At 38.6% G+C, this 22395-nt stretch overlaps 2 protein-coding genes across 2 annotated transcripts in view; both read left to right on the top strand.

Moving 5' to 3' along the window:
- The first annotated feature begins 20619 nt into the window (after nucleotides 1-20619).
- On the top strand, nucleotides 20620-22365 carry LOC144240569 (5-hydroxytryptamine receptor 1A). Its single transcript, XM_077774938.1, has one exon. The coding sequence runs from the start codon at nucleotides 20620-20622 to the stop codon at nucleotides 21889-21891; it is 1272 nt and encodes a 423-aa protein (XP_077631064.1). The 3' UTR covers nucleotides 21892-22365.
- The window catches only part of LOC144240555 (5-hydroxytryptamine receptor 1A-like), a 2142-nt gene continuing 1886 nt past the window's right edge, over nucleotides 22140-22395 (top strand). The window contains exon 1 of the mRNA XM_077774923.1: nucleotides 22140-22212. Coding sequence (XP_077631049.1) covers nucleotides 22140-22212 — 73 coding nt within the window. The remainder of the gene's footprint in view (nucleotides 22213-22395) is intronic.

The following is a 22395-nucleotide window of genomic DNA, read 5'->3' as shown; positions in this document are numbered from 1 at the left end:
TGTGTAGAGTTTAGTAGCTTAAGGACTTAACAATCACAGTTAAAACTTTACACCAGTAGGACTAGAACCCTCGCAGGTAATTGCTTCATCCTCACATCCCTTAGGAGACAATGCCAGGAAGGAGTCTGATGCTTCTCAGGGCTCCAGCAGAGCGGAGTTCCCACTTCCCACACTGATATCCTCTACTGTATGCTCCTACATCCACTGCCCCTCCTTCTTTCCTTTTCCCTGTCATTACATTTCCTCACTTCCGTTCCTTGGTGTCACCTCCACAACCACTACTTATATATAACCCATTCTTTGTCTTAATTACTGCTTATGAGGGAAGTAAGCTAAAGCCCATTCTGGGGTTTAAATATACTCTTTTATAGAACAAATGATGAATAAACAAATGAGGTAATGAATGAGAAGACAAACAGTGCTGTGTTTTGCACTGCTATGGTTTATTACACTTCGTATCCTGTTGATTTTTGCTGATTCCAATGGAGAGAATGGATGCTGGAAATCTACAATCTATTTAATGGCTCTGCTATAGAAGTTAGGCTTCTGGTCACTCCCTGCTATCTTTCCTGGCCTCACAGAGAGGCCAGTGTGTGTTTCTAAGTAAACTTCCTGAAGCTCACATTTCCTAAACTTGAAGCTGTTTGTTTCTAACAGGGATATAAGAATGGAAGCCCCAGGATACGACCAAATTAGCCTTCGGCCAACAATAGCAGACCAAAGTTAGTATATTTTTCACAGCTTGATTAGAGCAGTTTGCATTTAAGGGCAGGATTATTACATGTGACTTCCAGGAACGCAGCTGGGACATTATTCTCCAGGCTGCCCACCACAGAGAATCTGCTCTAGTTGACAGCAAGTTTCTCTAGTCCAACTCAGATCTGGCCTCCCCACCTGAATGCTTTTCTAACGCCGGAGCCCTCAGCTCCCCAACTGTCTCCTGTTGCGGCCTGAGCTGTTGTCTCCCTCCTGTGCTTTGAGTCTGCTGTGGTCTTTGAAATTTGCCTCCAAACTTAGATTTTCTTCATTTTCCATTTCCTCTCAAAAGTGGTTGAAGTGGGGCGCCTGGGTGGCTTAGTCGGTTAAGCGTCCGAGTTTTGCTTGGGTCATGATCTCGCGGTTCGTGGGTTCGAGCCCCGCGTTGGGCTCTGTGCTGACTGCCAGCTCAGAGCCTGGAGCCTGTTTCAGAGTCTGTGACTTCCTCTCTCTCTGACCCTCCCCTGCTCACGCTGTCCCTCTCTCTCTCTCCTAGAAATAAATAAAACATTTAAAAAAAAAAGTGGTTGAAGAGCCCTTGGGTTTGTTGGGAATCTGGAAGAAGCATTTATATATATTACCAAAAAGGCAGCTTTTTGGAAACTCGTGTTTCCCATGGGCCTGTGAACCACTGGCATCAGAAACCCAGAGGGTTTGTGAAATATACAGACCCCGGGACCTGTCCCAGAACTACTCAGCCAGAATCACTGATGGCTGGGGACTGGGAACCTGCATTTTAACAAGCTCTTCAAGTGATTTTATGTACACTCAGGTTTGAGAGCCACTTTAATTTGTTCCCTTCTATAATCTTTCTTAAACGTTCTCTCCTCTTTTCTCAGTCGGAAGGTGAAAAGGACTCACTGAAATGTCTATTTCTGTATCGCTTTTGACCGAAGCCAGAACCAAAGCAGATTTGCTATGCAGCTTTTCCTTATTAAATACAAGGTCAAAGAGGTAATTACTCATTTATTTTCCATGGTAGGTGACCAAAAAGACTTTCTTGTTGTGGCTCATTCTGTTGTAGTTGGTGGGTTATTTTTTCCCCCTCTGTCGGGAAGGAAATCCATCTGAAGCAAGCAACAAAGGTGAATGTCTGCATTCTTTTTAGAGCCCACTGTAAGTAGGAGAAAGCTCTCAGCCAGCTCAGCAATACTTAACCCAACTTACTCACTAGAATCACCTGGAAAGCTTGAAAAATACCAATGCCCAGGCGCTCCACTCTAGAAATTCTGATTCAATCCATTTAGGGTAGTACCTTTCAATTTAAAACTTTTTTTTCTTTTAACTTTATTTTTATTTATTTTGAGAGAGAGGTAGAGAGCAAGTGGGGGAGGGGCATAGAGAGAGGGAGCCAGAATTCCAAGCGGGGATATGGGGCTCAAACTGATGAACCGTGAGCTCATGACCTGAGCTAAAGTCAAGACTCAGACACTACTGACTGAGCCACCCAGCCACCACATACCTGTCTATTTTAAAAGCTACCTAGGTGAGCCTCTAAGTAAATTAGATAATAATTATTGTATAGTTACTAAAGGCTTGGGCTTGGGCATTGTGTTAGTAGAGTTGTTTTCAGTGGAAAAGATGGGTATGCATATGCCAGGTTGAAGGAACTGCAAGAAATGTTGTGGACACATGGACATATGGGGAGATCTAGGAGGCAAGTATATTCAGTTGACTCAGGATCATCATCAGAAAACCACGTTCATGGAGATATAGATACAGAAATTGATATATATCCATTTCTGATGAAAGGTTTTCGCTAAGATAAAACTTTAACTTTCATGAAGTGACATTACTTCTGAACTTATGCAAAATGGCAAGGAATATATAACTTACTAAATTATTTGGTAATGGGCATTGCAACACAATTCTTCTATTTTGAGTGTCCAGGACAAGTCTTTATCTCCCAATGTAATTTCATCTTTCCTTTAAGTAGACAAAGAAAATTATATGGTCCCTGATATTTTATTTTATACTTTGGCTACTGGGAAACTCAGTATTAATTTTAGGGCTCAATTACAGAAGTTTACATCAGACTCCAGATAAAATTTTCTTCTCTACTCTTTGTATTATTTTCAGCATTTCTTTTTAAACTGTTTTTCAATTAATTTTTAATTTTAATTAACTTACTTAATATATGCTTTAACATAGTAACATATCTATTCTTTTGTGGAAGTAAACAGATATAATCTTTATACCCATCTGCCTTTCACCAATATATGCCAAAACTACCAGGGACCACAGGATCTGGCTCCTGCCAGCTCTCTGATCTCATTCCTTCTCACTTTCCATTTGGTGCTCTCTGCTCTTTCTGTTACCCCACACACTAAACTCAGTGTCATTCCCTTTCTTTCCTCTTGGATTTTCAACTAGGATAGTGCTGCCCAATGCTTTGCATATCATGGGATACAGATAAATGGGAACATTTGCACAACACGCAGGAGTAAAGAGAGAGAGCTATTGACCACTGAGCACTAGAGACTACTGCTCAAAGGCTTTGCTGCCCCAGGCTCTGCCCAAAGGCAGAGTGATCAGTATCACCTGTCATATGTTACTGTCATATCCCATCCAGGAGATCTTGGAATGGCTGTCTTCTTTACATTATTTGGATGTAAACTTAAATGTCACCTCCTGACAGAAGCCTCACCTCACTAATCCAACAAGAGTATGCACCCCCGCAGGCACTCCATCATATTGTTCAATTTTATCTTCCTCATAGCATTATCAGCACCTGAAGTTATGTATGTATGTATGTATGCATGTATGTATTTATTCACCTGTTTATAGTTTGCCTCTACTAGTTTCAATACAAGGTCATTGAATACAGATATTCCCAAGTGCTTTGTTTATCACTATGAACCAAAAGCCCAGGAAAAAAAGTAAGTATTTAATAAAACAGCAGAATGACTGATCCAGGATATTCTGCTCTTCTGATGAGGCTTCCTAGTGTGGCCAGGGAGCATACCTTAAAGAATGAGTTAAGACAGGGGCTCTGTCTACCTTTATAGTCTTATAGCCTGGGTCATAGTAGACATACAATAAGTGCTTGTATAAATGAATGAAGAGAGGAAGAAAGGAAAGAAGGAAGGAAAGAAAAGATCATTGAACACAAACTTCGGCTTCCTTGGTCTGTTTCAAATTCTATGGGTATTTTCAACTGGATTTAGGGAGTGGGTCAGCCTGAAACCTGGATAGTAACGTTATGTATCTTTTAACCGATACAGTCAGACCAATATAAGGCATCTGTTATATGATCTAGGAATCACTTAATGATGAGGACCTTCAGTTTCCTTTTCTGAAAACTGATTAGGTTTGGGCTGCAAGAGCTTGCAGTCCCCTACCATTTTATAACAACTGACAGAAAGTCAGAAAGGAGGTGCCGAGAAAGTTCACAGGGAGACAATCCATGTATTAGTCAGGGTCTCAGGGTCCTCCAAGGGGCACCAGAGGATACTCCTTAAAAACATGATTGGTAAGAATGACCCAAGAAGCCCTGAGGCCATGTTTTGAGCAGGACTGAACTTACTACCTATGATCTATATTGTCCTCTCTTTCTGCCTGCTTAATGCTGAGCAGTATCTTCTCATTAGGAGGTGACCTTGAATGAATGAGCAACAACAGTTGCTAAACAGGGAGCTGGTGGTGTAGGAAGTGATTTTCTAAGGTAGCAAATTATATTTCCTCATTATGCCCAAGCATTTAAGAAACAAACAAGCACAAGGCCTCCCTAAGCCTCCATTTATCTATTTGAAATATTGAACAGGCCTACACTCTTATGAAGATGAAATGAAACAGTACACGGAAAGGGCCTAGCATAGTATCAGGAATATAAGAAACAATTATGCTGGCTATTACTGTTATTACATTATGCAAGTCATGAGCTAGAAGCCAAAATACTTAATCCCAAATACTGGCATTTGATTCCATTTCTTTCTACTCAAGACAGAGCTGTTGGCTCTGAAGTCCAGAGGAAGAGACCCAGGACTGTCCATGACAGTCATCTTCAAATTGAATGCCTCCGTATATTAATAAGCCCAGCTGTGTTTCCCAAACAATTTGGAAAATCTGAAAAACCCAAAAATAAGCCAAAACCAGAAATAGTCAGTCTGGAAGCAAATTTCAATTTCAGATTTCTTATAGAAAAAGATTGATATTATTTTGTTTGACATTAAAACATCAACACTGCATTTACTGACAATCAGATTCTATGGCACACTTATCATCTCTGTAATAGGAGCAGATGTTTCGAACATTTATATCTTGGGAGAGTTGTTGTTTTGTTTGGTTTTATTTTGTTTCCCTTTAAGTGATGCACCTGGGATGAATGCCTTCCAATCACAATAAAAATTATTGAAAGGCGTAGTTCATACTTAACAATTTTATTTACTTATGTTTAGTTTTCAAAGTGTCATTGAAAATTAGGAATAAAATAATTTTAGAAGACAGATGTTATTCACTATAAAAATGGCTGAACTGCTAATGATGAGCTCTACACAAAATTTCAAAATGTTAGTTCTTGGACAATTTCAAGTAAGAAATTGGTTTAATAAAACGTTAACAATGGTCCCCTGACTGGCTTAGTCTGTACAGCATGAGACTCTTGATCTCAGGGTCATGAGTTCAGGCTCCATGTTGGGCATTGAGACTGCTTTTTTAAAAATAAAATAAACAAAAATAAAACATTAATAGCAAATTTTGACTAATTTTAGAATTCTTTTCTGTAGAAACTTCAAGTCATTGGTTATCAGCTTAAATAATAAGTTTTAATATAATTTCTCTGTAGTTTACATTAAATAAAGTGATGTATATATAACTGTCTTTTAAAGTAAAATTCTATTTAATATTTAAGCTAATGAATAAACATTTATTTTGGGTGAACAAAGAGATTTTGCATAAATGGAAAAGATGAAGATAGCCTCATAGTTTTTTGAAACATTAAGTGTCTTTTTTTTTAACTAACATTTCTCAAACCCTTATTAGGAGCTCTGCTAACTTCTTCAGCTGCATTTTCTTTCTTTCTTTTTTTTTTTTTAAATGTTTTGTTTATTTCTAGGAGAGAGAGAGAGAGAGACAGCGCGAGCAGGGGAGGGTCAGAGAGAGAGGGAGTCACAGACTGAAACAGGCTCCAGGCTCTGAGCTGGCAGTCAGCACAGAGCCCGACGCGGGGCTCGAACCCACGAACCGCGAGATCATGACCTAAGCGAAAGTTGGACGCTTAACCGACTAAGCCACCCAGGCGCCCCATTCAGCTGCATTTTCTTACTTAATCCTGATATAACCTAATAGGGTGGACATTTTCCTAACTTCTGCTTCTCGTAAATCTTGAAGATTCTGTACTCTAAACCTTTTCTCACTACAAAATACCAAGGAATCATGGACAAGTAAAAATGAAAAGGCAGAGCTGAGCTCTCAAGAAGTTAAGGAAAATCTTGAGTGTCCTCAAAATGACAGGGAAGAAAATACCAGTGTAATTAGCCAGAAATGAAGTTACAGATACCTTGGAGACATCTGCTGATCACAGGCACATAAATCCTGAAGTTTTAATATCTTCTCAGTGAAACAGAACAAATCCTAAGACGTATAAAAGATAGCAGGCAGGGTTGGAGGATTGGAATGGAGAGAGTGACATAAAGTTAGAGTCCTCAAAGAGCTTCAGGAAAAACAACATGTACCTCTGGTTTGAATCCTACACAGGGACAAAAACAGATATGATAATATCTAGCCATAGATGATGTTTCCACTCAGGTTAGTAGTATGCTGTGATAAGGAAAAACAAATCTTTTTGGAAGAATGTCCGCTGAGCCAAGATATTCAGGATTCCCATAAACAGAGACTAACCAAATATAAACTCACAATACGAAATCATCAAACACAATAGCAACCAAGTTATGATGAATGAAAATTAGCAGAAAAGAGAATTAGGGAGGCAGATATTGTAATAATCCAAGACAGAATATGAAATGAACATGCTTAAAGTTTTAGCAGAAATGACATAATTACAAACTTAAGCAAGAAACAAATGTCTATTAAAATAACTTGGTATATTTGATAAACAAAACTTCTAAAGAAAAACATATAGTTGAAATTGAGGACTTAAAGGATTGGTTCAATGGCAGATTAAACACACTGAAGAAGTAATTAATAGACTAGAAGATGATATGAAGAAATTAACCAGAATGTGCCGTAGGAGGAGAATTTTAAAATATAACAGAATAGGGGCGCCTGGGTGGCTTAGTCGGTTAAGCGTCCGACTTTCGCTTGGGTCATGATCTCGCGGTTTGTGGGTTCGAGCCCCGCTTCGGGCTCTGTGCTGACTGCCAGCTCAGAGCCTGGAGCCTGTTTCAGTCTGTGACTCCCTCTCTCTCTGACCCTCCCCTGCTCATGCTGTCTCTACCTCTCTCCTAGAAATAAATTAAAAAAAAAAAACATTAAAAAAAAATTAACATCTTAAAAAAAATAAAAAATAAAAAAAATAAAATATAACAGAATTAAGAGACAGTGAAGATAAAGGGAAGGTTCTCCTCTTACTATATTTAGGATCTTGGAAACAGAATAGAAGGAATAAGGGAAAGGCATTCATTTGTTGAATTAATGGTGAATGAATGAATCATAATTTCCCAGAATTAATGAAAGTTACAAGTCCTCAGTTTTAAGAAGCAAAATAAATTCCAGGAAAACTGGGAAAAAAATTCACAGCTACACATACTGAGGCAGTCTGCAGAACCCAATAAAAATTAAAAACCAGAGATCTCAAATCCAGCCAGAAAGAAAAGGAGGTTTACTAGTACGCTAATGACAACTGACAGTAGATTTCTCATCAATAGCAATAATGCAAGGCAAAAAATATTCCAATAGTATCTCCCGGTTCTAAGAAACAGAAAGCTGTCAACCTGTAATTGTGTACTTAGCTAACTGAGGATGAAATAATAACATTTCTGTCAATAAAAAACTAGGAGAGTTTTCTGCTACCATACCTTTATAAAAGAAATAAAGGATATTTTTAAGGTGGAAGAAAAATAGTCCCAAAAGAAATAAGTGAGACACAAGAAGGAATGATGATCAGGTAAACTGGTAACATACAGACAAACATAAGGAAACACTGACTGTATAGCACAACAGTCATGTCCAATTAAGAGAGTAACAATGAAAAGCATGATGCAACTAATTACTTCACGACAATACCCTGGATAGGGATGATCTGAATGAAAGTACTTAAATGAACTTGTATGATTTGAGAGGTGGTGACAAACATGAATAATCTTTATAGCTTAAGTTGTTTATACATGTTAAAATGTTAACATCTAGTCATGACTAGATTATAGAACTTCTAATACAATGAGAAAAAAAAACCTAATTTTGAAACTCAGCTGGTAGAGTGGAAGCAGCAGAAATAGGTATAAGAGAAGCATAGAAGAAACAGAATGAAAACAGAAACATAAAATCACATAGCTGAAATAAATCTGATACAGAAATAGTCACAGTAAAATTAAGATTAAATCCCTATGCTAAAGCACTAATATTTTCAGATTTAGGAAGAAAACAATTAGTCTACGGCCATACCACCCTGAACGCGCCCAATCTCATCTGATCTTGGAAGCTAAGCAGGGTCGGGCCTGGTTAGTACTCGGATGGGAGAAAGAAAACAATTATAATAGTTTTACAAGGGACTCACCTAAAACTTGAAGATACAGAAGATGAAAGATAATACATAGAATGAGATAAACCAGGCAAATGTTTACAAAAAAGAACTTGATATAGACAAAACAGCACTTAAAGGAGCAAATATTAAAGGTAAAGAGGTAAACTATCTAAGTCAGCAGGAATATATACTAATTATAACAAGTATGCACCTATTATTATGTCCAAAAAATATAGAAAGCAAATATTAACAGCACAAGAAGTTGACAAATCTGACATTTTGAGAAGTTCTCTTAACCTATCCTATCCTATATCCTTACTAATTTTTGTCTGCTTGATCTAACAACTTCAACATTTATCAGATGTTGATAGAACAAGCAGACAAAAATTAGTAAGGATTAGGAACTTTGAAAAACATAATTAACAAGTTTGATCAAACAGATGTGAATAGAGCCACACAATATGATTAGGTGATATGTCTTCTCAATTACACATGTAATTCTTATGATATTTAATTGTGTCCTAGGCAATAATATCAATTTCAAATTTTAAAGGAATTGGTGTATTTTACTTCAGATTCTCTGACAACAATAAAATTAAGTTACAAACTAATAATGAAAGATATCTAAGAATGACTTCATTTGAAGTCATTTTTTTGGTATTTTTTTCTCCAAGTTTGTATTTAAATTCCATCTAGTTTAACATACAGCACAATATTAGTTTCACGTGAAGAATTTAGTGATTTATCGCTTACACACAACATCCAGTGCTCATCCCAAGTGCCCTCCTTAATACCTATCACCTGTTTAACCTATTCCCCTGCCCCTTCTGGCTTCTGGTAACCTTCAGCTTATTTTTTGTAGTAAAGAGTCTGTTTCTTGGTTTGCTTTTCTCTTTCTTTTCCTCCTCCTATGTTCATTTTTTTTGTCTCTTAAATTCCACCCACATGAGTGAAATCATATGATATTTGTCTTTCACTGGCTGACTTATTTTGTTTAGCATTATACTCTCTAGCTCCATCCACGCCGTTGCAAATAGCAAGATTTCATTGTTATAGCTGAGTAATATTCCATTGTATATATATATATACACCACATCTTCTTTATCCATTCATAAGTCAGTGGACACTTGGGCTTCTTCCATAGGTTGGATATTGTAAATAATGCTGTTGTACACATTGAGGTGTATGTATTCCTTTGAACTAACGTTCCTGTATTCTTTGGGTAAATACTCAGTAGTGCAATTGCTGGATCATAAAGTAGGACTTATTTTTATGTTTTTGAAGAATCCTCATAGTGTTTTTTGGAGTGGCTACAGATAAGCAAAATAAGTCAGACAAAGACGAGTACTGTTTTCCTACCAACAGTGCAAGAGGATTCCTTGTCTTCACAGCTTCACCAACACTTGTTGTTACATGTGTTGTTGATTTTAGCCACTCTGATAGGTGTGAGGTGATATCTCATTGTGGTTTTTATTTGGACTTCCATGATGATCAGTGATGATGAGCACCTTTTCATGTGTCTGTTGGCCATCTAGATATCTTTGCAGAAATGTCTTCTACCTATTTCAATTGGATTATTTGTTTTCTGGGGGGTATTGAGTTTTATAAGTTCACTTTATATTTTGGACACTAACCTTTTAATATGTCATTTGCCAATATCTTCTCCCATTCCACAGGTTGCCTTTTAGATTTGTTGATTGTTTCCTTTGCTTTGTTGATGCTTTTATTTTGATGTAGTCCCAATAGTTTATTTTTGTTCTTATTTTCCTTGTCTCAGGAGACATATCTATGAAGTTGCTATGGCTGATGTCAAATAAATTATTGCCTATATTCTCTTATATGGTTTTTTAAGGTTTCACTTCCCAGATTTAAGTCTTTAACCCATTTTGCATTTATTTTTGTGTATGGTGTAAGAAAGTGGTTCCATTAGATTATTTTGTATGGAGCTGTCCAGGTTTCTCAACACCATTTGTTAAAGAAACTTTTCTCCATTGGATATTCTTCTGTGCTTTGTCAAAGACTAATTGACTATATAACTGCGGGTTTATTTATGGATTTTCTACTCTTTCTATTGATCTATATGTCTATTTTTATGCCAGTACCATGTTGTTTTGATTACTGCTGCTTTGTAACTAACTTAGAGCCTGGAATTGTGATGCCTCCAACTTTGCTTTTTCAGGATTGCTCTGGCTATTCAGAGTCTTTTGTGGTTCCATACAAATATTAGAATTGTTCCTTCTAGTTCTGCGAAAAATACTGTTGTTATTTTGATAGGGATTGCATAAAATGTGTAGATTGCTTTGGTAGTATGATAATTTTAATAGTATTTGTTCTTCCTATCCATGAGCATGGAATGTCTTTCTATTTCTTTGTATGGTCTTCAATTTCTTTCATCAGTATTCAGGGTACAGGTCTTTCACTTTTGGTTAAGTATCTTATTATTTTTGGTGTGATTATAAATGGAGTTGATTCCTTAATCTCTCTTCTTGCTGCTTCATTTTTGGTGTATGGAAATGAAACAGATTTCTGTACATGGATTTTGTATCCTGCGAATTTACTGAATTCATGTTTCAGTTCTAGCAGATTTTTGGTGGAGTCTATGGATTTTCTATATAGAGTATTATGTCATTTGCAAATAGTGAAAGCTTTACTCCTTCCTTACTCATTTGGATACCTTTCATTTCTTTTTGTTTTCTGTTTTCTGTAGCTACAACTTTGTGTACTAAAATGAATAACAGTGGTGAGATCGGATGTCCTTGTCTTTTTCCTGAATTTAGGGGCAAAGCTCTCAGTTTTTCCCATTAAGGATGACGTTAGCTTTAGGTTTTTTCATACATGGCCTTTATTATTTTCTGTATGTTCCCTTTAAACCTACTTTGTTGAGGATTTTCATCATGAATACATGTTGCACTTTGTCAAATGTTGTTTTTCTAGTTCCTTTAGGTGTAAGGTTAGATTGTTTATTTGAGATTTTTCTTGCTTTTTGAAGTTGATTTGTATTGCTACAATTTCCCTTTTAGCATCAATTTTGCTGCATCCTAGAGGTTTTGGACCATTGTGTTTTCATTTTCATTTGTTTGGATGTAGTTTTTTATTTCTTTACTTCCTGGCTGACCCATTCACTCTTTGGTAGCATATTATTTAACCTCCATGTATTTGTGGACTTTCCAGATTTTTTTTTCCCCAAGGTTGACCTCTAGTTTCACAGCATTGTGGTCAGAAAATATGCATGGTATGATTTGAATCTTCAATTTGTTGGCATTTGTTTTGATGGCTAATGTGTGATCTGTTCTGAAGAATGTTCTGTAAGCACTTGAAAAGAATGGTATTCTGTTGTTTTAGGATAGAATGTTCTGAATATATCTGTTAAATCCATCTGGTCCAGTGTGTCATTCAAAGTCACTGTTTTCTTGTTTATTGACTTTGTTTAGATGATTTGTCTATTGATGTAACTGGAGTGCTAAAGTCCCCTACTAGTATTGTATTATTTTGTATTCATTCCTTTATATTATTATGAACTGTTTTGTTTATTTTAATTTTCCTGTTTGATGCATACATATTTACAATTTTTTATATCTTCTTGTTGGATTATGCCCTTTATTATTATGTAGTGTCCTTCTTTGTCTTTTCTTACAGTCTTTTGTTCTAAAGTCTTTGTGTTTTGGGTCACCTGGGGGACTCAGTTAAATGTCCAACTTCGGCTCAGGTCATGATCTCGTGGTTCATGGGTTCAGTCCCTGGGTTGGACTCTGTGCTGACAGCTCAGAGGCTAGAGCCTGCTTCGAATTCTGTGTCTTTCTGTATCTCTACCCCTTCCCTACTCATGCTCTGTCTATCTCTGTCTCTCAAAAATGAATCAATGTTTTAAAAAAATAAAAATAAAATTAAGTACACCAAAGATAAATCAATTTAAAAGTTAATCACATTCTATATAGCTATAACAATTGAAAACATAATTTTAAAAATATACCATTCACATTAGCTATCACCTATACAAATACAACCACAATAACTAAAAAATAAGGTACCTATGAAAAAAAAATGTACCAAAAGCTGTTCATGCTATTAGTGGAGAAAATTTAAAACTTTCCTGAAAAGCAAGAAAGAGCTAAATAAATAGTTAAGAAGACTCACATATAAGATTTAGTATCATAAAGATATCTGTTCCTTCCACATTATCACAATTGCAAGAAAATTTCACAACAGTTTTGTGTAGACATATGGGAATGGAATAGAAAAGTTGATTCAAAGTTAATACGTATATTAACATGAAGGGCCAAGAGCAGCCAAAAAACTTTTAAGGAAGAATAAAGGGCAGATATTATGACATATTGAATTTATTTTAAGAAGTAAGACACTGTAGCTTTGGAATAGAAATAGATTAATTAAAGACAATAGAGAACCCAGCAAGCTCACCTGTTATAATCATAATGTATGATGGAGGAGACTCTATAAAAAAGGGAAAGGATTACTATTAAATAAATGGTTTCGGGTAATGTTGAAGTCTTACAGTAAAAAAATTGAAGCATATTCCAACCTCACATGATGTACTCAAAAGCCAAATCTAGATGAACTAAAAATGAAACTAGAAAAATTGTTGACTCTTTATGGCCTCAAGGTAGAAAAAGATTTTTTAAGCAAAACAGAAAATGCACAGAACAAAAACAGAAATATTCATTTACATTAAACTGAAAAATGTAAATTTATCAAAAGACACTTTTAAGAAGTGAAAATCTGAGCCAAAGTGTGGGAGAAAATATCTTCAATATTACAAATGACAAAAATAAATACCTATGGGGTGCCTGGGTGACTCAGTTGATTAGGCATCTGACTTTTGCTTTCAGCTCAGGTCATGATCTCATAGTTTGTGAGTTTGAGCCCCATATCAAGATCTCTGCTGACAGTGCAGAGCCTGCTTGGGATTCTCTCCCTCTCTCTTTCTCTGCCTCGCCTCACTTGCCCTCTCTCTCACTCTCAAAATAAAGAAATAAAAATAAATGTTTTAAAAAATGAATAGATAATAGACTTTAAAATCAGTAAGTCAACAACAAGAACAAAGAACCCAGTTTAAAGATAAGCACAAACTATGATCCAATAAGTCACAAAAAAGAAACATGAAACTATACTCAACCTTGATGAAGCAATGAAAACATACACATTTTTAGTGGTTGCATTAGTTTCCTTGGGCTGCCATAACGAAGTCCACCAACTGGGTGGCTTGAATCAACAGAAGTGTATTTTCTCACAATTCTGGATGCTAGACACCTGAAATGATAGTGTTGGCAGAGCATAAACTCTCTGATGGGGAGACTTGTCTGTTTCTGATGATAGTCCTTGACATTACTTGACTTGTGACAGCGTTCGCTCCAATTGCTGTCTCTTGTCTTCCTATGGTGTTCTTCCCTGCTTGTCTGTGTGTCTTCATGGGGTTCTCTTCTCTTTGTGTTTTTGTCCAAATTTCCTTTATTTAATAAGAGTGTCACTCTTTTGAGTAGGGCCCACCCTAAGTGCATACGACCTCATTTTCACTTGACTACATCACAAAGATCCTATTTCCTAAAAGGTCACAGTAACAGACACTGAATCCTTTATATCCTTTTAGGTAACACAAATCAGCCCACAACAGTGATCATGCAATTTTATACAACCAGGTTGGAGAAAAAATAGTCTAAATCTAGTAATGTTGAATTGGGGCATATCCCAGTAATTGCACTTTTGGATGCTTAGATCCTTGCTACCCTAAGTATGGTCTGTAAGTTAGCAAAATCAGTGTCACTCAGGAGCTTGGTAGAAGTGGGGAGTCTTCAGTCCCACCCCCCATTTACAGTGTCAAAAGCTGTATTTAAGCAAGATCCCCAGATGATTTGTTTGAAAAGTATTGATCTAGTTTACATTAGTTAAAAAGAGACATGCACATGAATGCTCATTGAACTATTGTTTATAAAAGCAAATATTTGGAGAAGACTTAAAGTCTCACTAACCACAGAATGGATAAATAATTTGTGGCATCATTCATACAGTTCAAATCTACACAATAATGAAAGTGAATGAGCTAGAGGTGCTTATATCAATACAGATGAATTTTACAAAGATAATGTTGAGGAAACAAAGAAAGTTGCAAAAGAATGTATAGAGTGATACCATTTCTGTACTGCTTAGTGACACACATAGATGATGTAAAAGTATGAAGTAATTCATACGAATGACAAATACTCAACTTGATAGCAAACGGGAATCGGTAGAATCATAGTATTGTACTATCATACTATTCTTCTTCTTAAGCTTTTCTTAATCATATAAGTATTTACTGTAGTAATTTTTACAATACATTATTCTTAATTTTTGATAAATCTCATATAACACATAATAAAGTGAAAATTTTTAAGGAAAAAATTAAGTCTAATAAATGGGAGAGTAGTCATTTGAATCAAAAACTGTGGCCTTGAGCCACTATTACCAACTAATATATTACTGCTTCAATAGACCAAATGACACAGTAATAGACTGGTATTTTATAATCATAAGTATTGCTTTTATATAAGGAACATGTTTTAAAACAAGATTAAAATAATGCTTTGAATATTGGTTTTAGTTTTATGACAAAAAAGTTACTGCTAAAGCTAATAAAAATGTAGGCATTTCCCTCCAACTATTGTTAGATTAATACAGTAATTGAATTTTGTTTCAAATAATCATTAGGCTGAATTTAATTTCCAGCTATCCTTGGATTAACAGGAAATATTGAGCTAATACTCCAAACATGTTTCTCATCTCAACTTTGTTCTTTTTTAAAAAAAAAATTTAATGTTTATTTTTGAGAGAGAGAGACAGATCATAAGGAGGAGATGAGCAGAGAGAGAGGGAGACACAGAATCCCAAGCAGGTTCCAGGCTCTGACCTATAAGCAAAGAGCCTGACATGGGGCTCAAACTCACAAACCCTGAGATCATGAGCTGAATTGAAGTCAGATACTTAACTGATTGAGCCACCCAGGTGCCCCTCAACTATGTTCTTATCTTTTCAGAGTGAGCCCTAAAAATATTGTCAGTAAGCAAGCACTGTAGACCGATTGAGCTCAGGAAAGTACACTTACTAACACTTGCCACCAAATTTTCTTAATTACCTATAAGAAAAAGTACTGGCTTTTTAAAAATCATACTTTAATACATTTTATTGGGATCTATGAATTTCAATTATTTATTTTATGGTTTTAAACAAATGGTTAAGCTCCCAGAAAAAAGGGAAGAGTCCTGTTCAATAGTGATTGCTGAACTTTTGTTGACATGCTCCGCCCCCCCCTTCAGTAATTTGTGACTTAAGTCAAGAAGTTTTGTAATGCAGAGGTCAAATCTACCTTTATTCACTTGTCTTAAACTCAGAATTTCCTAAAGAATTGCAAGCTTACAAAATCCTTTAAGGAATAGGAAGAATGTCACATCCATGTGCAAATTGTTTTCACAATAAATTCTCACCTGACAGAGCTCTTGCTTTTTCACTAAACCTATTTATTCTCCACACTGTTCAGCAATTATCAGTTGAAAGAGAATATTATTTTGCATCCCTGTTACTACTCTGATTGTTTAAACTATTGGCTATTTATTGTGGCCATTTAGTCTTCACGAGTTTGTAATAACATTCATTTTACTACTGAGAAAACAAGAGGTTAGTCAACTTGCCCAAGGTCCCACAGCTAATGAATATGTTACTTTTTTTTTTCATTTCCATATGTTGTGGTTTTAGCATGTGTATTCAATGAACCAGGCCAATCTTAACGGTTCTAGGAGCACAGGCTGAGGCCCCACTATTTGTGTTTTGGTACTGAAAATCATGTGCAGTTCTGGGTCTCTAAGAAGTGCCTGATGCATAGAAATAGCAGCGAAGAAATAATCCCATCAGAGGAAGGGAAATGGTGAAGACTGACACACACAAAACACGTGCTCAGTTTTGCAGGAGAATTTTTTCTCTTGCATTTTAGTTACATGTTTTATAAATGTCTAGTTAATTCTTGCTGATAATCAGAAGACCACATTTCCTAAATTATCAAAGCAAACATTTCTCCTTGAAGTTTTTTTTCACTAGTGAATTTCAATAAAAAAATCCATAGTTGTGGAAGAACTACAATTGCCTTATTGGTTTACTATTTGATGACTAAATTCAGAAAGGTATATTAAAACAATAATCTATCTTAGTTTTCACTTGAAAAAAATAAAAAATAAAAACTTTGTTTAATAGCTTTTAGAAATCACTTCTTCAGTCTCCTAAGTACATTTTCAACTCTTGACTATGTAAGTTATTTCCTCATTAACAGAGAAGTCAACCATAACTTGGGGATTATGGATACACATCAATTACTGGGAACCCTCAGCCATTACTGAACCTTCAGTAATGATAGGACATTCAGAGTTTATAGCAAATATCTTTTTAAAATATATCATCAACTTAATATTTTTTATCTTATGTCCCTGGTCAACGAACAACATTAAAATGCAGGGCTTGTATCAAATTTCCTGTGAAAATGTTAAAAATCTTTATCTCTCATAAACTATTTCAGAGAAATTTCACATGATGGATGATGTATTCTACTCCAGATCCATAACTGACAAGTTGCGTCTAGCAAATTCAAACAAGAAATAAAAGCAGAATGACTGCAAGGTTTGTTTGTTTGTTTGTTTGTTTGTTTTCAAATGATGTCATCAATAACATTCACTTTGAGGCTAGCTTTTCTTTAGACTAAATTCCGAGGCCTTGAAGAACAAGAATCTAACTATCCAGATCTTTGGTTTGCACCATTTTCTTCTGGCATATCTGAGATTCTGTGTCTTTAAGGGTTAAATATAGAAGAATCCATAGAGTGTGAACATGAAGAAATGCAACATCATTGTGCTTTGAATATATATTACAGTATTATCAGTTCAATAAAGGGTTATATAATTAACTATTAGCCACTTGAAGGTTGATCCCATACTCAGTGCTGTATATCCCTTAACACATTTCCATCTTCTTCATAGTGCTCATAAGAGTGCCTAACAATCTTGTCATAAATTTTAAGAAATGAAATGTTTAAAATATTATGTACATTATTCTTATGGAAAATATGAAGTATTTGTGATTTTCTCAACTTACAAAAATGCTGCATTTTTGAATATTATAGCAGAAGAGCAAGTGCCAGAGTTCATGAATATAATTAATTACAGATTTAAATCATTTTAGCATTCCTGAAAAGGAAAAACAAAACTTTCACTTATTAAACCATTTAGGATCCAACAGATGAATGGATATTGCTGCCTGACATATTTACTGACCTATGTTTATATGCACTAAATTTGACATAATTCCTATTCAAGGTTATCTTTGATATGCATATATTTACTTTTTAAATTTTAAATTTCTTTTATTTTACTCTTTACATGTTATCAACTCTATTTCCAAAATTTCATCGTTGGAGAATCAAGAGTTTAATTATTTTCCTATTATAATTTTTATACCCACAACTATACTTCAATAAAGCTAGTTAGTTCTGTTTCTGTGAGGATATTTTAAAAGGGGAAATGAGCACCTTCACAAATCTTAAGAAAGACGTCTTCAGAGTCTGTAGTCAGTATTGCTGTGTATACTTATCTCTTTCTTTTCAATGCCATGAATCATTATAAATGTCAGTTTCATTATTGTGGCATGCTGAAATGATTGAGTGGAAACTGTGCCCAGCACTATGTGTAAAACAGTCCATCTCTACACACTTTGCCTTATACTGTATGCATCAGCCCCATTAGATTTTTTTTTTTTTTTTGATGCTTTGGTGATTGCTCTTTTGTTTGGTCTTGGGGAATTCAAAGCCTTAAAATTCAGAGCTCAAATTTAAACACCATATTAAGACTATTGCACTCTGTGATGAATCTGTGCACGTTAACTAGAGTCATATCTCATTATATCTGCTTGTAGGATTGCATTCTGCACTTTTCCTTCACTCCAGTCATGCAATCAGGATGTACAAGTGGACATTGTTGTGTTGTATGTTTTTTTCCCCTATATTAGGAAGCGCATTTTTTTTTATTTTTTAATGTTTTTATTTATTTCTAGGAGAGAGAGAGAGAGAGACAGCGTGAGCAGGGGAGGGTCAGAGAGAAAGAGAGTCACAGACCGAAACAGGCTCCAGGCTCGGAGCTGGCAGTCAGCACAGAGCCCGACGCGGGGCTCGAACCCACAAAACCGCGAGATCATGACCTAAGCGGAAGTCGGACGCTTAACCGACTAAGCCACTCAGGCGCCCCTGGAAGTCCATTCTTTACTTATGTTCAAATGGGATTAAATTTGCCTTTCTTGGTAAAAGAAACAGCTTAGAACCTACCCAGAATAGTCTATTCATTTTCTATGTTGTCAACACCATTTGCAAAATTCAGTACTATTCCCCACCCCACCCCTTGGTGAATGTGTGTGAACGTATGAGTTCCAAAGTGCGGCCTCGTCAGCACAAAACGAACAGAGGTGAAGATGATTGCCTAGGTTCTATTAATGCCCCGTTCGTTCCTGATTAGAACTTGTAAATAATTGATGCTCTGGACTTTCAAAAAGAGCTAGAAAATAAAATAGGCTTGGTATACAAGATTAAGAGAAAAAGAGGGCAATAAAAGAAAGTTTTGAATAAAACAGAAGATATACAAAAATTAATATTATTTCTTTAAATAACCATATGTTTCTTTCTTGAAGTTATGGGGTTGCCTCAATACTTGCTTAATTTCTGCAAGTCAAGGGTTTCTAGACGGCGCTCCAAAGCATTTGCCGGAAGGTGGCGACATAAGCCCTTATTGCCTAGAGCTGTCCCAAGTGCTGAAGCCAATTTTGGCGCTTAAGAGAAACTGTGGGCCAGCGACCAGGGGTTCCACCAAGTTCTCCCTAGAGGTTTGCAGGCTCTGGTAAAAGAAGCAAAAGGCCGTATCAAATGTCCAACGTTATTTACAGAATATTGGCAGAAGATTCTCTTCTCTAAATTTACTCCTCACAAGCTGTGAAAAAAAGGTGTAATGTTTATCGAAATTAAAAAGGTAACGGGGATGGATAGGCGTGTGTGTGTGTGTGTGTGTGTGTGTGTGTGTGTGTGTGTGTAGAATGCATACGGAATTCAGTTTTTTCTTCATTTTGAGATGCTGCTATTTACCTGTCCATTGACATGCCCTTTACAATCCCTCTCCCCACTAATTCCCCAAGGTTAAAAATAAATAAAGCCACAGGCACATCCTCCCCAAGGGAGTCAGGCTGGACTGTCAGAAAATGAACGGGATGGCTTCTCTCATAAGCTAAGAAAGACTTGGTCTTCTTTCCATCAATTAACAAAAATTTACAGACTAACCCAAGGGCTGTCTACCTCCCTATTCAGGCTCCATGGGGCTCCATTTCTCGTTTGTCTGGGTGAGAGGCGGAGTTATATGTTGTAATATTGGTGTGATCAGCGGCGGATCTGGTGGAAACGAATTCTGAATCTCTGCCGACAAAAAAGGGTAGAATGAAAAGACGCTTAGCTAGAGGGAGAGGAGGGCGGGGACCCAGAGGAAAGAGACACTCAGGGTTGGCGAAGTGTTAGGAGGGGAAGGTTAGCGTAGGAGGGAGGGACACTGTCAGAGCTGTCGGAGCGACACAGAGGGATAAAGAAAAGGGAGTGAGAAGAAAGAGGGAGACGGAACGAGGTGTGAGAAGGAAGAGGGAAAAGGGGGGAGATGAGGCTTAAGAGAAAGAGAGGAGACTGGAGGAGAGAGTGGGAATGAGGAAGGGAGAGAAGCAGGAAGAGGAAAGTCACAGAGTGACCGTAGAGGACGAGGTTTCTCTATTCCAGATACTTCTAAGATTGAAGATGGTTTGCTAGTGGGGAAACTCCAGCTCCGGCAGCCAGTTGGGCAGCGGCAGAGTAAAATGGACAGTGAGAAACAGACGTTCCAGCCACCCCTCCGCCGCGCAGAGGTCCCGGAGCTGTTCTTTGGCGAACTCCTTTCCCGGCTGGAGTCTCTGAGCCTGCTGGACCAAGGGAGCCCAGGGAGCTCCTAGAAGCTGCTCCTCGGAGATGCCCTCGCCAGAGCAGTAAGAACTTCCTGCTTGAGTCCCGACATCCCCTCCACCTGAAACTCCCCTGGAGAGAGAGAGAGAGAGAGAGGGGTGGAAGACCCCAGGGGGAGGGGCGAGGGGGATCCTAACGCAGCTTTCTTCCCTCCCCCTCCCCCCCCGCTGGGCACGCAGGCATGGATGTGCTCGGCCCTGGACCGGGCAACAACACCACCTTGTCCGAGGGTCCCTTCGGGACAGGCGGCAACGCTACTGTCCTCTCCGACGTGACCTTCAGCTACCAAGTGATCACCTCTCTGCTGCTGGGCACTCTCATTTTCTGCGCGGTGGTGGGCAATGCGTGCGTGGTGGCCGCCATCGCCCTGGAGCGCTCCCTGCAGAATGTGGCCAACTATCTCATCGGCTCTCTGGCTGTCACCGATCTCATGGTGTCGGTGCTGGTGCTGCCCATGGCTGCACTGTACCAGGTGCTCAACAAATGGACCCTGGGACAGGTCACCTGTGACCTATTCATTGCCCTGGACGTGCTGTGCTGCACCTCGTCCATCCTGCACCTGTGCGCCATTGCGCTGGACAGGTACTGGGCCATTACGGACCCCATCGACTACGTGAACAAGAGGACGCCCCGGCGCGCCGCTGCGCTCATCTCGCTCACTTGGCTCATTGGCTTCCTTATCTCCATCCCGCCCATGCTGGGCTGGCGCACCCCCGAAGACCGCTCGGACCCCGACGCGTGCACGATTAGCAAGGATCATGGATACACTATCTATTCCACCTTTGGGGCTTTCTACATCCCTTTGCTGCTAATGTTGGTTCTGTACGGCCGCATCTTCCGAGCTGCGCGCTTCCGCATCCGCAAAACAGTCAAGAAGGTGGAGAAGAAGGGAGCGGACCCCCGCTTTGGTGTGTCGCCAGCCCCGCAGCCCAAGAAAAGCATAAACGGCGAGACTGGGAGCAGAGAATGGAGGCGGGGCGTGGAGAACAAGGCAGCGGGGGCTCTGTGCACCAATGGCGCGGTGAGGCAGGGTGACGATGGCGCCGCCCTGGAGGTGATTGAAGTGCACCGGGTGGGCAACTCCAAAGAGCACCTGCCTCTGCCCAACGAGACCGGGAGTATCCCTTGCGCCCCCGCCTCCTTCTCGAAGAAGAATGAGCGCAACGCCGAGGCCAAGCGCAAGATGGCCCTGGCCCGAGAGAGGAAAACGGTGAAGACGCTGGGCATCATTATGGGCACATTCATCCTCTGCTGGCTGCCCTTCTTCATCGTTGCCCTGGTCCTGCCCTTCTGCGAGAGCAGCTGCCACATGCCCACCCTGTTGGGCGCCATAATCAACTGGCTGGGCTACTCCAACTCCCTGCTCAACCCTGTCATTTACGCCTACTTCAACAAAGACTTCCAAAACGCGTTTAAGAAGATCATCAAGTGCAAGTTCTGCCGCCGAAGTTGATGGACGAGTAGTTGGCGAGTGGGGCTCGCCCCATCCTCTCTGCCCTCTGGAATCAACACCTCTGATAGTCTGCTACAGTTTCTTGACTTTCTCAGCTGCTGGGTCCGCCGCTTCCACACTTCATCCCTCCTCCCCCGCCCCCTAATGCCCTGCTGGGAGGGAGTGCGCTTGGGGCAGAGCCCTTAAAGGTGGGGCCGGAGGGCCTGGGAAACTACCTGGATCTGTGAGAAGCGACCCTGGCTCACACTATGGCCTCAGAATCAGTTTTGATCCTTGCAGTCGCCTCCTCCCTCTTCTGCACCCCGCACCTTCGCGGCGGAAGTTTAAGCCTCAGCCATTTAAGGCAAAAAAAGAAAAAAAAATCATCTACACAGAAAAATAAACTGTACACTCAGCCGCCGCGCCCACTAACAGCTCCCACCTAATCACCCCACTGCTAGAACTTGAACTGAAGGTTCAGAAGTTTGCTTCATCTAGTCCCAACCCTGCCCCGCACTCCTACCT

The sequence above is a fragment of the Crocuta crocuta genome, unplaced genomic scaffold (genome assembly GCF_008692635.1).
Source record: "Crocuta crocuta isolate KB4526 unplaced genomic scaffold, BGI_CrCroc_1.0 scaffold201, whole genome shotgun sequence".
Taxonomy (NCBI): Eukaryota; Metazoa; Chordata; class Mammalia; order Carnivora; family Hyaenidae; genus Crocuta; species Crocuta crocuta.
The sequence above is the reverse complement of the archived record's forward strand: the minus strand, read 5'-3'. Positions and strand labels throughout refer to the sequence as shown.

Bases quoted from the DNA above. Each gene is read 5' to 3' on its own strand.
- LOC144240569 (XM_077774938.1), top strand. From the start codon at position 20,620: ATGGATGTGCTCGGCCCTGGACCGGGCAACAACACCACCTTGTCCGAG.